The sequence below is a fragment of the Piliocolobus tephrosceles genome, chromosome 14 (assembly GCF_002776525.5).
Source record: "Piliocolobus tephrosceles isolate RC106 chromosome 14, ASM277652v3, whole genome shotgun sequence".
NCBI lineage: Eukaryota > Metazoa > Chordata > Mammalia > Primates > Cercopithecidae > Piliocolobus > Piliocolobus tephrosceles.
This window is the reverse complement of record NC_045447.1, coordinates 102,748,101-102,763,158: the sequence shown is the minus strand read 5'-3', so window position 1 is coordinate 102,763,158 and position 15,058 is coordinate 102,748,101. Positions and strand designations below refer to the sequence as shown.

Below are 15,058 nucleotides of genomic sequence, written 5' to 3'. Positions count from 1 at the left end.
TAATTTGCTGCAGATATTATCCCCAATGGACGTGAACTCCAGGTATTACCATGGCACATGTCCTCCTGCCCCGGCTCAGTATCTGCTGTCATCTCCGGTGGGAAAGGGTAGTCAGGAAGATTATACATTTGGGCTCCTGATCTTCTCCTTTTAACATTTTGTTTGTGAAATTCTTTTCTAAAGGCTGATTTGTTTGCAATCAAATCACCTTGCAGAAGGTGTGAACTGCAAATAGCTGTCACTAAGCAAGGATGCGTAATCTGACTAGTCTCTTCAATATAGAAAGCATGTTGAGAAATAGGAGAGTAGAAACGCAGTCCGTGCAGGTGGTGCTCCCCAGTGAGGGAATGTCAGCACGACACTTCATTCTCACACCTACAGGCTGGGAGACAGTGGTATGCTGGCGAACGTCCAGCCACAGGCTCTTGGGAACGCTTTTTAAAAAGCCCTGAACCAACTCTTGCCAGCTGGATTGAGCTGGCTTCAACACACCACCGCCCATAGGGTATGAAAGACACCCTCTTTCCAGAAATGTGAACACCACAGGGTGTTCTTGCGAACATGTTTATGTAAGAAGATTGGAGACAGGGCGCACACGCAAAAAGACTCCGAGAAGGATCTGAGCAGGCGTTCTCAGGCTACTAGCTCTGGGTGACACTTTCACCCAGGGTCTGGGTGACAGAACAGCCCAGGCCCAGCCTCAGCAAACCAATTGCCTCGCTGTGAAGTCCCATCGAGGCAGCGTCACTGCCTCAGCAGAGGGGGCTCTTCCCTTGCACACCCACCCTGGGCTTCCTTCACAGACCCAGAAGCAGTAACTGCAGCCCTATTTTGTAAGGAAGGAGTCTCAGTTCCTTCCTACAATAGAACAGAGCTTCTATTGTATTGCTTGAATGAAGTTAATTTATAAAGCATTTGCTTATATTAAAAAACAAACAAACAAAAAAAAAACAAGAGCCATTAAAATAAGGCTTGTGGTCCTTCTGCTCAGTTATCTGATCTTGAAGCATTTGTCAAGGAGAGGTGGAGCCCAGGCATGTTCTGCCTGCCAGCCTCCTGCCGTCTTAGGGCAGCAAGGGCCAGAATCTTTGCTGAGGCCATCACAGTGGAGCCATCAAGGTGTCCATCCTGACATTGGCTGGCAGATCCCCTGTTGATATGAAGGACTGGAAAACATCTTGGCCAGGTTACAGCAGTGTGTGGTGACAAGCTCAGAAGAGGACAATATCACCGATAGGAATCTGAAGGAGTTTTCCCATTTGCAGGCAGAAGAGCTTCTCTGTGAAGGGCTGGGTGGCTTGAATAGTGTCACTGTCATAAAAGAAAAGGGGCTCACTTTCTTCTTGCAGGGTCCTTGGACATCTACAGCATGCCAGAAGGGAAACTGCACGTGGCCCCCACAGGAGAAGCACCCACCTACGTCAACACGCAGCAGATCCCACCGCAGGCCTGGCCGACTGCGGTCAGCAGCGCTGAGAGCAGCCCGAGAAAAGACCTCTTTGACATGAGTGGGTTTCTGTTTGTCTCTGGTTTTCTTCTCTTTTGAGGTTGCTTTTTACCCTGCCTTTTGTTTGAAATCTGTGTAATTACTAAATTTTCTGATAGCAGGGTTTTGATTAATGGTGATGATTAGCTGTACTTTTCTGGGTGATGATTGGATTTGTTTAGGATTATAGCCCTCTCTGTAGTCAAGAGACAGAGCAATTTCCCCTTCTTTTTGGAGCTGACGTTCCTCTTGAAGATCTGCAAATATATTAAGACAGTATACATACACAAATGTTTATTTATTCATTTAAATAGTAATTGGCTATTATGTGCCAGCTGGTGTATTAGTTGCTAAGGATGCAAAGATGAAATGGCATGGCCCATGTTCCCACAGAGCTCTCGGTCTATGAAGCAGACCAACATTTAACATATAGGCAAGAAATTGCAACACACCCCTCTCTTATGAGGGTTTTCTCTCTTTCTCCCCTCCTCCCACTTGCTCTCTCATTGTTTTCTCTCATTTTTTCTCTCTTGCTCACCTCTTACCCCTCTCCAAATATTTACTGAACACTTACCATTTGTCAAATACTATTCTACTTGATGGAGATACACAGGAAAACAAAACCAGCAAAGTCTCTACCTCATGGAGGTTAAATAAACAACTGTATCTATTACCAGGTAGTGGTTAAGTGCTCCTCAGTGATGAAAACTAAACAGGATAAGGAGAGTAATAGGAATTTATTGCAGACAGCAATGTAGTGGGATATGTACCACGGACTTTCTGTTTGTAATATAGACTGAGGAAATTAAATCATTCATGAACTGATTAACAAAAGTGAAAATTTTTGTTAAAGAATTTTGAAAGAGCATCACAAGCTCACAAGAGCTTTATATCCTAAAATTTGCTTTTCATATTCCTTGAGAATTTTATAGGCTGAAGAGGGAGGGAATGGAGACTAGTTCTGAATGAGTTTCTACCATGTGCTAAACACCTATTTTTAAATTTTTACTGGTAAGTATTATGATAACTACTGCTATCTTTATTTTACAGAAGAGGAAATGAAGAATCCTAGAAGTTAACTAACTTTATCATTTGTGAAAGGCAGCCTTGCTGGTCCAATACCTGTGATTTGTGGTATTTTCTATGAGTGAGGACAGGGTTAAGTGCCTTCATAATTAGGCAACCTCATCACAACAACACTGTTTCTCCCTAGCAAATTTGACTTCCCAGACACACTGGACCCCCATTTTGACTTACAAAAATCATCTAAGCAAGAACTGTAGAATCTCAATGCTTGAAGCCACCTTCAATGCTAGATCACCTAATTCAGTCCCGCCAGTGCCTTTATTTTTAAAAATGTGAAAACAGCTTGAGAAATGTGAAGCCACATTTTCAAGATGCAAAGCACAGTGGTAGCTCTCCAAGCTTCTGCTGGAGTTGTTATAGTACCTCCAAACTGCAGTTTAATAGTCCCATATTTGGTTAGACCATTTTTACTGTTTAATATAGTCAATTTACCAATGACTCCTGGACTCAGACCCTAAGGAGAGTTAGATTGGCTGGTGTTTGGGATGAAAACATGAGAACCAGAGCTACCCTTTTCCCATCAGTTAATTTCTCCTCTTGCTCTCAAAACGTAAGGAGGGGAAACAGAATGTAAAAAGAGCCTTAGAAAGGCTGGTGCCTGTTGAAAAGTGTGGAACTAAATAAAGCCAGCACTCCGTGTTCTTTATTTTGAACCAGTAGCTCTAAATAATAGTGGTGCTGATATGACGATGGTGGTGATGGTGGTGCTGCTGCTGATGGTGATTTTGATGGTGGTGGTGGTGGTGGTGATAATGATGGTGATGGTAGTAATAGTGATGATGGTGCTGATGGTGATGGTGATAATGGTGAGGTGATGATGGTGGTGATGGTGGTAGTGGTAATGGTGATGATGATGATGGTGGTGGTGGTGGTGGTGACAGTGATGATGATGGTGATGGTGATGATGGTGGTGATGATGCTGCTGATGGTGGTGGTGATGATGGTGATGATGATGGTGATGATGGTGGTAGTGATGCTGCTGCTGCGGATGATAGTGGTGGTGTTGGTGCTGGTGACAGTGATGATGATGATGGTGATGGTGAGATGGTGGTGATGATGCTGCTGATGGTGGTGGTGATGGTGGTGGTGATGATGGTGATGGTGATGGTGATGCTGCTGATGGTAGTGATGGTGCTGATGGTGGTGGTGATGATGGTGATGATGATGGTGGTGATGATGGTGATGGTGATGCTGCTGATGGTGGTGGTGATGATGCTGCTGATGGTGGTGGTGATGATGGTGATGATGACGGTGATGATGGTGGTGGTGATGCTGCTGCTGATGGTGCTGGTGGTGGTGATGATGGTGATGGTGATGATGCTGATGGTGAAGGTGGTGGTGGTGATGGTGATAATGATGGTGATGATGGTGGTGATGCCGATGGTGGTGGTGGTGGTGATGATGGTGATGGTGATAGTGATGATGGTGCTGATGGTGGTGATCCTGCTGCTGCACCTGTTACTGCTGCTGCTGCTGTTGCTGCTGGTGACAGTGATGGTGATGATGATGGTTATGCTGGTGACAGTGATGGTGATGATGGTGATGATGACAGTGGGGATGGTGGTAATAATGGTGATGATCCTGATGATGCTGATGGTAGTGGTGGTGGTGATAATGGTGAGGGGATAGTGATGATGATGTTGATGGTGGTGATGCTATTGCTACTGCTGCTGCTGCTGGTGGTAGTGGCAGTGATGGTGGTGACAATGATGGTGTTGATGATGGTTATGCTGGTAACAATGGGAATGATGGTGATAATGGTGATGTGATGATGGTGACGATGGTGGTGATACTGATGTTGGTGGTGGTGCCAATAAAAGTGAATGTGGATATGGTGGTGATGGTGGAGATGATGCTGACAATTTTGATGATGTAGATGATAACAAAGGTGGTGATGGTGTTGAAACAGTATAATACTGTTATGTATGTGTTGACATACATTTGTCAATGTATGTCAATTCCAGGTAATCAGGAAAAAAGTCAGATGAAAAAGAACATCCACCAACATAATTTTTGCCAATGGTTCTAACTTATTTTTATCTCCAAATCTGTCAAAGATTAATAAGCTTCAAAAAGAGCTAATTTTACTTTCATTTATTCACCTCACTTCTGCCCACCCTGTAATAACAATGAGCAAGTTTGGCTTATTTTACAGCATTTGTTGACCATAGTGAATGAACTGTGTCCCAGGAGCAATGCTGTGCTCTGAGGGTGTAGTTATGCTCAGGAAAGAACTATTCCTGTTCTTGTGCTGCTTATGTTGTGCTGGGTAGACAGTGTAGGCTGAAATAATCATCGCACTACCTTCCACTTGCATAGCACTGTGTGCAGTTTTCAGAGTTCTTTCATACACACTACCTTATGTGAAAGTCGAACATCGGGATTTAGTTAGACATGCCTGGCTACTTCTTTTGCTGCTGGTATTTATTGTTAGAGCAGCCGTCTCACCATTCACACATGCCTTGCACTGAGAAGTGTGCTCTGAAGGGGATGAAACCAAGTATGGTCTCAAGCACTCATTCGAGAGCCTCGTTCCACAGGGAAACAAGTGAAGGTTAAGGGGAGGTGGAGCTCCTAGCCTGGGGCAAGTCACACGAGAGGCACCCAATACCCATAAGCTTTCTCTTTTAAAAATTTGCCTGATGCAAAGATTTTGAAATAAACCTTTGGTGGATTGGGCTCTGGTTTTGCATAAAATCAAAGCTTTGTAGCTTGTCTTTCCCTTTGGTATTGGCAGATTTTTATTCAGAATTTGTTAAAGAGGCTGGCTGAAGTTCCAGAGAAAGTACATGGCATGTGATATTCATGGCCTCCTGCAGCATGCAAAAATGTAGTCATTCCAACTAGCTAGACAAAGGGTGTGCTTGACTCCTTGGCACATAGCACAACTCCCAGCTGTCTTGGGAAAGCAGACTCATCAGAAAGTCATGCCAAAATTTGGGCTGTGCTTTTCGATGCTTGTTATGATGGCTCTTGTTATATTACCAGCCAGTTAGTTTTTCCCAGTGGTTTTTGTTTTCCCCTTCTGGAGGAGTTGCCTTTGCATTTCCATCTCTCTCACTGTATTTTTTTTTTTTTTTTTTTTAATAATTTGCTCTTCTTGAGATTGACTTGTTGCTGGTCAATGTTGTTGATGACAGAACCTTTTGAAGATGCTCTCAAGAACCAGCCCTTGGGGCCCGTGTTAAGCAAGGCAGCCTCCGTGGAGTGCATCAGCCCTGTGTCACCCAGAGCCCCGGATGCCAAGATGCTGGAGGACCTGCAAGCTGAGACTTGGTACCAAGGAGAGATGAGCAGGAAGGAGGCAGAGGGGCTGCTGGAGAAAGACGGAGACTTCCTGGTCAGGAAGAGCACCACCAACCCGGGCTCCTTTGTCCTCACGGGCATGCACAATGGCCAGGCCAAGCACCTGCTGCTCGTGGACCCGGAAGGCACGGTGAGCACCCAGTGGGGATGGGGTCGGACCTGCTGATGGGCGCAGACCTGCCTTAAACAGTTTCCACTTTGTCAAATGCCCTCCACATTCCCACCTCTATCCACAAGTGCCTACCGAGTCCTTCAGGGGAACCCAGGGACAGATAACTCCTGTCATTAGGCCAGAGCGAGGAGCCAGGAGCCAGTGGTCAGGGCCTCACACAAGTTTTAAAACTTTTAGAATTATGGCCTAGGCTGAAAGCCTTGACTTTTATGTCCTTTAAAGTAAATAAATATAGAAACTGAGAGCATTTTCCTTACAAACATGTTTCCAGTGGACAAGGAAGTACAGGCGTCTAGGCTTTTAATATTTGCCTTGAATGCTTCTGTCAAAAAGTTGAATCACTGAGGATTTTGTTCTAAGGCTGTAAAATGTGATGATCAGTAAATGAAACCCGCTTTGCTAAGTCTCTTGTTTTCCCGTTTAGAGAAGTAACTCCTAGTGATGTTGGCCATCCCTGGCACTATAACTGTATCTGAATAATCCTGTAGGTTTCACTGAATTTTTCATCTTCCCGTCAAGAAACACATTCGACTTTACCTGGGGCATAGTCCAAGAATTGCTAAGCTCCATAAATGTAGTTAAATCAACCTAACTGTTGAGTGAAATTCCAGGATTGTTTAAAACCTTTTATCCAGTGAGAACAACAAAGCAGGGTAGAGTTATTTAATAGGAGTGAAAAACATTGCATTTTCTGATTGACAGGGAGGGATGAAGCCTTTGTCTTCAGCTGGACTGGAACACAATTAAACTGCCTGTGTCGGGGGTGGGGGTGTTATCCAAAATGGTTTATTACCTCAGGTACCAAGACTCAGTTGCCTGAACACCCCAGCTCCTGGCACTCGGAACAGTTCCTCTTTCTGTTTCTTTGGGAGCAGCCACTTCCCACTTCCAGCCAGTAGCTACTTCCTCTTTCCCTTCCACGGAGACAGCCACTTCCTCACGAATGTAACGTATATGTGTATATCCTTCCGGTCCATCTTCTTTTTTAACATACATGTACTTCTGAGAAAACATTTTGTGTTTGTGCCTTTTAGAAATTTGCAAATTAGCCAGGCGTGGTGGCAACTGCCTGTAGTCCACTCAGGAGACAGAGGTGGGAGGATTGCTTGAGCCCAGTAGGTCAAGGCTGCCCTGAATTGTGATCGCAACACTGCACTCCAGCCTGGGTGATGGAGCAAGACCCTGTTTCAAAAAAAAAAAAAAAAAAAGAAAAAAGTTTGCACACATGATATTGTTCCACAAATCCCATTTTGTTTCTTCCTTTTCCACCACCGTACATGTTGTTGAGATGTGTCCATGGTGGTTTCTGTTTATCAGATCATTACTGTGGTAGGCTGCCTGGGGCCGGTCACATATGCAGTCCACATGTCACTTACTGAGCTCTCTTGAGAAGGATGACTAAGCTGCTGCAAATTCTCATGCATGTTTTTCTCTGTACCTGGGCACGGTATCTCTGGGACAGGAGCCAAGAGTGGCGTTTTGCTCACAGGGTACACATACATTGAATTTCACTAGGGCTTGGATTTGCTTTCAGAATGGCTGAGCTACTGAGGCGCACACCAGCAACATCCTTGCTCTTCCTTGAGAGAGTCTCTAGGTTTGCTAGTTTGTGGGAGTAAGGAGAAAGGGAACATCTCATTGTTTGATTTGTAATTCTTTGGTTGCACTTCATTAGTAAATTAGCAGATTCTTCCTGTAAAGTTGATGTTCTTATCCTTTCTCCATGTTTTTCTTTTGACTTTCTGATTGGGCTTTCTTGTTGAGGTTTTCGGTAACAGAATTTTCCTATGTATTCTCTTGCTTTTGTCATCCATCTGATAATTTTGTCTGTGATAGTCTTCATCAAATAGAAGTCTTTCATGGGATGCATCTGAATCTGTCAGTTTTCCCATTTGTGCTTGATGGTTTTGACTTTTAAAGTTTTTCTCCCCCACAAATCACAAATATACTGGATTTGCATATATATTTTCTTTTGTTAGCTTTATAGTTTCATCTTTCACATGTGGGCTTTAATTCCAACTGAAGGTACTTTTGAATTTGAAATGACATAGAGACTCAATATACACACATATACACACATTTTTTGTTTGTTTGTTTGTTTTTGTATTTTTAGTAGAGACAGGTTTTTCCATGTTGGCCAGTCTGGTCTTGAACGCCTGACCTCGGGTGATCAACCTGCCTTAGCCTCTCAAAGTGCTGGGAGGTGTAATCACCATGCCTGGCTGAGGTTCAACATGTTTTTAAATCTCCAGAGAGTAAGCCAGTTTTTCTGTCACCATTTGCTAAATCATTCATCTCTTCGCTGCTGTCCTGATGTTCCTTTGAAAACATACTAAGTTCTTTGCATCATGGTCTGTTTCTGGATGCTGGATTCTATTCTACTGATCTGTTTAGTCCTTGTGTAAGTACCATGCTGTTTCCATCCTTATGGCTTTGGAACTCTCTTAACATCTGGTGGTGTGAGTCCTTCCTCTTGATTCTCCTTTTTCTAAACTGTTTTACTGAGCCGCAGATATATATTCTTCTTTACACTGATTTTAGAATCAGTTTTTCAAGTCACCAACAATACGTGCTGGGATTTCAATTGGGCTTGCATTGAATGTATATAGATTAATTTGAGGAAGAACAGACATTTTTGTTGGGGAGATCAGACCCAGCACTAGGTCGTGGGGGTGACAAAGTCCAGCAGAGTCAAAGGACTGAGAAAAAGACAGTTTGAGAGAGAAAGGTGGGACACCAGGGGGCCATTGCGATCATGGAGGCTACAAAGGCCCCGAGCTCTGGGAGCCCATGGTATTTATTGGTAATCCAACAAAGAAACAGGGGGTGAGAATGTGGCGGTCAAAAGGACACGTTGCATTAAGCACATGATTTACAGCTTTTATATGGAACATGTTCTGCTACTTGAGATAATGGGAATACAATCGATCTAGAAGTCTAGGAGGGCTAGAAGCAAGGAGCCAGCAAGTCTAGACACATTCCCAAGGACATTATGCAAGCCCTACCTCAGTTTCCCTCCCAACATTCAGCTTTTTCCCAACAATTTTTCTGTATTAGATCAACACAGCCACAAGCATGGCGTAAGTCTCCAGTAACTCAGTTTTTTTTTTTTTTTTTGGTAGAGTTGTAAAATTTTTCCCACAAATTCTTCTATCTCCTTTATTAGATTATTTCCTAGAGTGTCTAGATTTAGCTCCTGTTGTAAGTGGCATGTTATTTTGAGTTTCTTTTTCTCAACCATTTTTGCTGGAGAGAGAGGAATGTTGTGTGATCTTGTGCCTGGACGCTTTGCTTCTTCCAGTAGTTTTACTGGAACATTGGTCCCGCCATTGCAGACCTGGACAGTTTCACCTCCTGCCCTCCAGGGCTCACCCTTATGTGGTATTCTCACCCCATTGCTCTGACTAGAGGCACCTACAGAGGCTGACCAGGGGAGAGTGTCCTTGTCCACTCCAAACCTGAAAAGGAATGGTTGCACTGGTTGCAGTAGGCCTTGGGGAGATTATCTTTTCATTGATTGTCCTAAAACATTTCATTCATCCATTTATTCATTCATTCAGCAAATATGTACTGAATGTCTACTATGTCCAGACATTGTGTTTTGGCAGCTGGAAAATGTCTATGAACCTGTTTTAAAAGAAAATATCTACTCTCATGGAACTTACACATTATTTAATTACTTTGATTATATATAGGTGTTGAACTTCATCAACTACTTCTGCAGCACCTTTTGAGATAATAATTGTTTTTTAAATTGTTAATATGGAGAATTACACAGCTAGATGTTTTTGATGTTGTAATCCTGTCATAAACTCTGCTTCACCTTGCCATCGTTCTCGTGAAATACATTATTGGATTTGGTCACCGAATGTTTTATTTAGGATTTTGTTGAATCTCTGTTGTAAGTAAAACCTGTCTTGTCTTTGCTGCCTTTGCTTGTATATGCTTATCTGATTTTGATATCAAGATTTTGCCATTTTACTCACCTCTTAAGATGAGCTAGGCTTCCTACACATCAGAGAAGTCTTTTCAGAGAAGCCTTCCCTAACTTTTTTATCTCAAATAGGATCCCCTCTATACCCCCTGTTTCTGCATTCTGGTTTGTTTTTACCTTAAAGCACTTACCACAAACAAATATTTGTTTCTTTGTTAATTTCTTCATTATTTGGCTAGTTTCTTCTACTGGACTGTATTCCCCATGAGAGTAGAAAACTTGTTTAGTGCCATAGCGCCCAACGTGTAGAATAGTGCCTGGCACATAGCAGTGTTCAACAAGCATTTGATGAACAAACACAAAGATTGTCCTGGGCTTTTACAGGTTAAGAGTTGAGAGCCTGTGGAGGTGATGGGGTGCTGAGGGTCACATGCTACTGGCAGACATAGAATCAGAAACGAAATTTTCGAAGTAGAATCAACTCGGACTTCTTCCTCTTGGCATAAACTAACAGTTGTGGTTATCTAAAAGAAAATAGGGGAGAAGATACCCAGGCAATTCTATGAGAATATAAATATTTCAGTTCAAAATATTAGATATTTAAAAAAACAGAAAGCTAAAATCTAGTTAAAGATGTCATAGAACAAAGATGATTGAATTTGTTTGTCTACTTAGTCTGTATATGTCAAAGAATGACTTAAGAACTGTGTACTACTAATAACATATTTATTATACATTAAAAGTCGGTATCATAATGTAGCAGATAAAGAGAGTATGAATTTGTGGAAATATGATTAAACCAGGTATCCAAGCGAGCCAATGCCCAAAGCTGTGTTTACCATACAATTTTAATTTTGGAGGAGAAACTTGTAGTACTGTTGAGAAATTTTGTCAAGTCATACCTACTAATGACTGTTCTTCGGCGGGGGGGCTCTTTTGTTGGATCTAATTTTTTAGTTAAATTGATCCTATGGAGGACAGCTTTAGCTGAAAAAGAAAATGGAAATGAAAGACTTCATTAAAAATGTAACATTGCATTCTTGCTGTGGGGACACCAAAATAGGCAGTGAACACATTCTCTTCAATATTTATTCATCTGATTTTCATGGTAATTGGTTGGTCCCTGACTATAAAGGGGGAAACTTGGCAGAGAACAGATTACTCAGAGAAATAAGGATGCAAAACAGTTCTGCATCTAAATTTACTCCACAGTATACCAACCTTTGTGCCTTCCCACCTTTCACTGAGATCACTGGAAACGTGATGAGAAGCTGCCTGGGGCATCTTCTGAGCCCTGTTCGTAAGGTGTCAAGAACACTGACTCTAAAATAGTATCTGGAAAGTGCCAGTAGCTGGGTCTCTAAGAGAAGCCTCAGAGATGGAGTCTGGAACACTTTACTTTTCAACATCTTCAGAATTGTTTAGTCAGCCCTCTTATGTCTAAAATTATTCCCTGAGTCATTTATCATTGATTCATCTCTCTGGTCTTGAAGGACCAGCTAAGTGAGGTGGGCACTGTGCTTGCATTTGAATGCGTTGCTACCGCCGGTGAGTGGGTTTCCTGTGGGCGTGATTCACATGGTGTCTGGTCATTGCACATTTAAGAGCACATGCTGGGAATTTTGTTCATAAAATCAGAAAACATTGATGACAATCCAACACCCCTACATTCACTAGTTTTTGAGAATAATTTTTAAATGTTCCTTAATCCTCACTTTATAATGTCCTGTTGTTATTTTTAAATTCCCTTTGTATCAGCCAGTCTAGGCTGTGCTGCAATAACAAATAAAATCTGTATTCTCAGTGGCTTAACCCAGCAGAGCTCAGTCCCCTGCGTGCCAAGTCCCATGTGTGTTGTGTGGCTCCCCAGGTCCCACAGGTCCTTGGGTGACTTGGGATCCAGATGAGCTGTTGTCCATATCCTGGGCTCACCTTCTCAACATGGGAGCTCGAAGGAGAAGAGAGGCTGGAGGAAACTCGTGGACTGTCAATGGCTGTGCTGTGGAGGGGACTCACATCAGCTCCCCCTAGTCCATGAGTCCCAGCCTCACTCCAAGAAAACTGAGAAATGCTGAGAAACATGGAGCATTTGATCCAAGAGCCTGTCTCAGCAACATGCGTTTTACATTTTTATCAATGTAACACTGAAAAATATAAACAAAGGAGATACAGCAGAAGGCTTTTAAGGAAAACACTAATCTCCCCCAAACCATTTCCACTCTCACCCTATTCCCATGCAAAAACTTGTGCACACATAGTTATAGTAGCATTATTCATGATAGCCCAAAGGTAGAAACAATTGAAGTGTCATCAACAGATAAATAAGAAAGTAAAATGTGGTATATCCATACAATAGAGCATAATTCAGCTATAAAAAGAATGAAGTATTGATACATGCCACAACTTGGATGAACCCTGAAAACATTATGCTAAGTGAAAGAAGCTAGTGACAAAAGATCATATGTTATTCTATTCATAGTAAAGTTCAGGATGGAGAATCTACAGAGAGAGAAAATAGATGAGTGGTTCCTAGGGGCTGGGTGAGAGAGAGGGATGGGAGGACAGGGAGGTGATAGCTGAAAGGTATGGCATTTCTTTTTATGGTGATAAAAATGTTCTAAGATTGGTAGTGGTGGTGATGAATGTATCTGCGAATATACTGAAACCCATTGAATTGTACACCTTAAATGAATGTGGTATCTAGATTATATCTCAATGAAGCTGTGTAAAAAGAATCTCTGTATCTGCAAGTTTATAGAAAATACAGGTCAGGTGTGTGGGCTCACGTCTGTAATCCTAGCATTTTGGGAGGCTGAGGTGAGAGGATCACTTGAGCCTGGGAGTTCAAGACCAGCCTGGGCAATATAGTGAGACCCCATCTCTAAAATAAAATATTAGCTGGGCATAGTGGCATGCACCTGTAATCCCAGCTACTTGAGAGACTGAGGCAGAGTTCAAGGCTGTAGTGAGCTATGATCATACAGCTGCACTCCAGGCTGGGTGACAGGTGACTATGTCTCAAAAAAAAAAAAAAAAAAATTACAGAGGACAGAGGAACAAGCTGTACAATGCCATAAGGAAGCAATAGCCAAATCATAAGGTGGGGTATTCCACAGACAAATACCTAGTTTTTCAAACAAATCACTGGTGTGGAGGAAAAATGGAAGGAAAGTATAAGTAGAATAGAAAAGTGTTAAGAGAAATAATGGAATCCAAGTGTAGACTACGTCTATTTGGGTTCTGGTTCCAACAAACAGATAATGAAAAGAATGCCCTTGAGACAATTAGACAAATTTGGTGTTCTGTTATTAAGTGTATATGTGTTTATAACTGTTGTATCTTCCTGATGGAATGACCCTTTATTAGTATGAAATGTCCGTCTTTATCTCTAGTAAGTTTTTAAAATTATGAATTATCTTCACTTGTTATAGGTCTATTCAGATTATCTATTTCTTCATAAGTCACTGTTGATATTTTGTGTCTTTCTAGGAATTTGTCCATTTTACCTAAGTATCAAATTGGTTAGCATGTATAAATAATGTTGTTGGGTGGAGTTCTTTATAGATATCTGTTAGGTCTGGTCTGTTTGTGGTGGTACTCAAGTCTTCTGTTTCCTTGTTGGTCTTTTGTCTAGTTGTTCTATCCGTTATTAAAAGTGAGGTATTGAAATCTCTATTATTGTTGAATTGTCTATTTCTCCCTTTATTTCTATTAATTTTGCTTCATGTATTTTGGTGTTCTGTTATTAAGTGCATATATGTTTATAACTGTTGTATCTCACTGATGGAGATACCTTTTATTAGTGTGAAATGTCCCACTTTATCTCTAGTAACATTTTTTGCTGCTTTTGTTTTAAAATCTATTTTATCTGGTATTAGTATATGTACTCCAGCTTTCTCATGGTTGCTATGTATATGACACATTCTTTTCTCTCCTTTATTTTCAATCTATTTGTTTTATTTTAGCCACTCTGAAAATCTCTGCCTTTTGATAGTATTTTTTAATCCATTCATATTTAATGTTATTTATGGTGTAGTATGATTTATAGCTGCCATTTGACTTTTTGTTTTCTATGTAATATGTATATTATAGTTCTATATGTTAGGCATAACATTACATTACATATGTGCTTTTTTATACAAATGCTTTTAAAATCAGTTAATCTTGAAGTTTCTAATTGCCCTGTTCTTGAGAGAAGACAGCTATGTTTTCCTCACAGGGTGTTTACCCTTAAGCAGTGCCTTGCTCATTCCATCTATTATTTAGGACACATGGACAGATGGACTTCCTCTTCTGAGGTGAACTAATAAATTTCCAGAGCAAACTCATCATCCCAGGGACATATTTTCATTGGACTCTTGGACTTGTATCCTATATCTTCCTATATCTTGGCTTTCACTCACTTTTTACTGGACTGCTTCCTTAAGTGCCTTTCTCAGAAGAGGTGCATGAGCATAAATTTTCTCATCCTTACATGTCTGAAAATATGTTTTCCAGTTACTTTTGATTAAAAGTATGGTTAGTTGTAGTGTGACTGGTGTGATTCTTCGTCACTTATGGTTATTTTTTCTGTAAATTTTTTCTTTTTTCTTTTATCTTTCTGTTCTGTAATGACAGAGGCAAGAATCTACATGTATGTCTTTTTCTATTAATTGTTCTAGGAACTTGATGAAACCTTTCATTCTGAAGACCTGTTTTTCTTTGAATCAGAACAATTTTCTTATATAATATTTTTTGTAATTTCCTGCCTTCTACATTTTTTCATCTCAGAACTCCTGATTGAGGGAGTAGACCTTCTGTATTGACCTTCTGTCTCTTGTCTTTTCAAAAATTTTCTAGTTATTTGAAATTATGTTCTATGTTCCAGGAGCTTTCCTTGACTATTATACAAACTTTTGTGTGTGTAATATAGATATAATCTAGATGTATATATAGATGTAGATATCTATATATAAATATAATCTATATCTATATATAGTATATATATACACACACAAACATGTGTGTGCAATATATATCTAATCTATATCTATATCTAGATTAGATCTATATCTAGATATAATCTATATCTAGA

At 41.0% G+C, this 15,058-nt stretch overlaps 1 protein-coding gene across 2 annotated transcripts in view; it reads left to right on the top strand.

Moving 5' to 3' along the window:
• The window catches only part of SHC3 (SHC adaptor protein 3), a 171,621-nt gene that overhangs the window by 133,363 nt on the left and 23,200 nt on the right, over positions 1–15,058 (top strand). For both annotated transcript variants that reach the window (XM_023194549.2, XM_023194548.2), the window contains exons 10-11: positions 1,350–1,508; positions 5,713–6,008. In XM_023194549.2, coding sequence (XP_023050317.2) covers positions 1,350–1,508; positions 5,713–6,008 — 455 coding nt within the window. The remainder of the gene's footprint in view (positions 1–1,349; positions 1,509–5,712; positions 6,009–15,058) is intronic.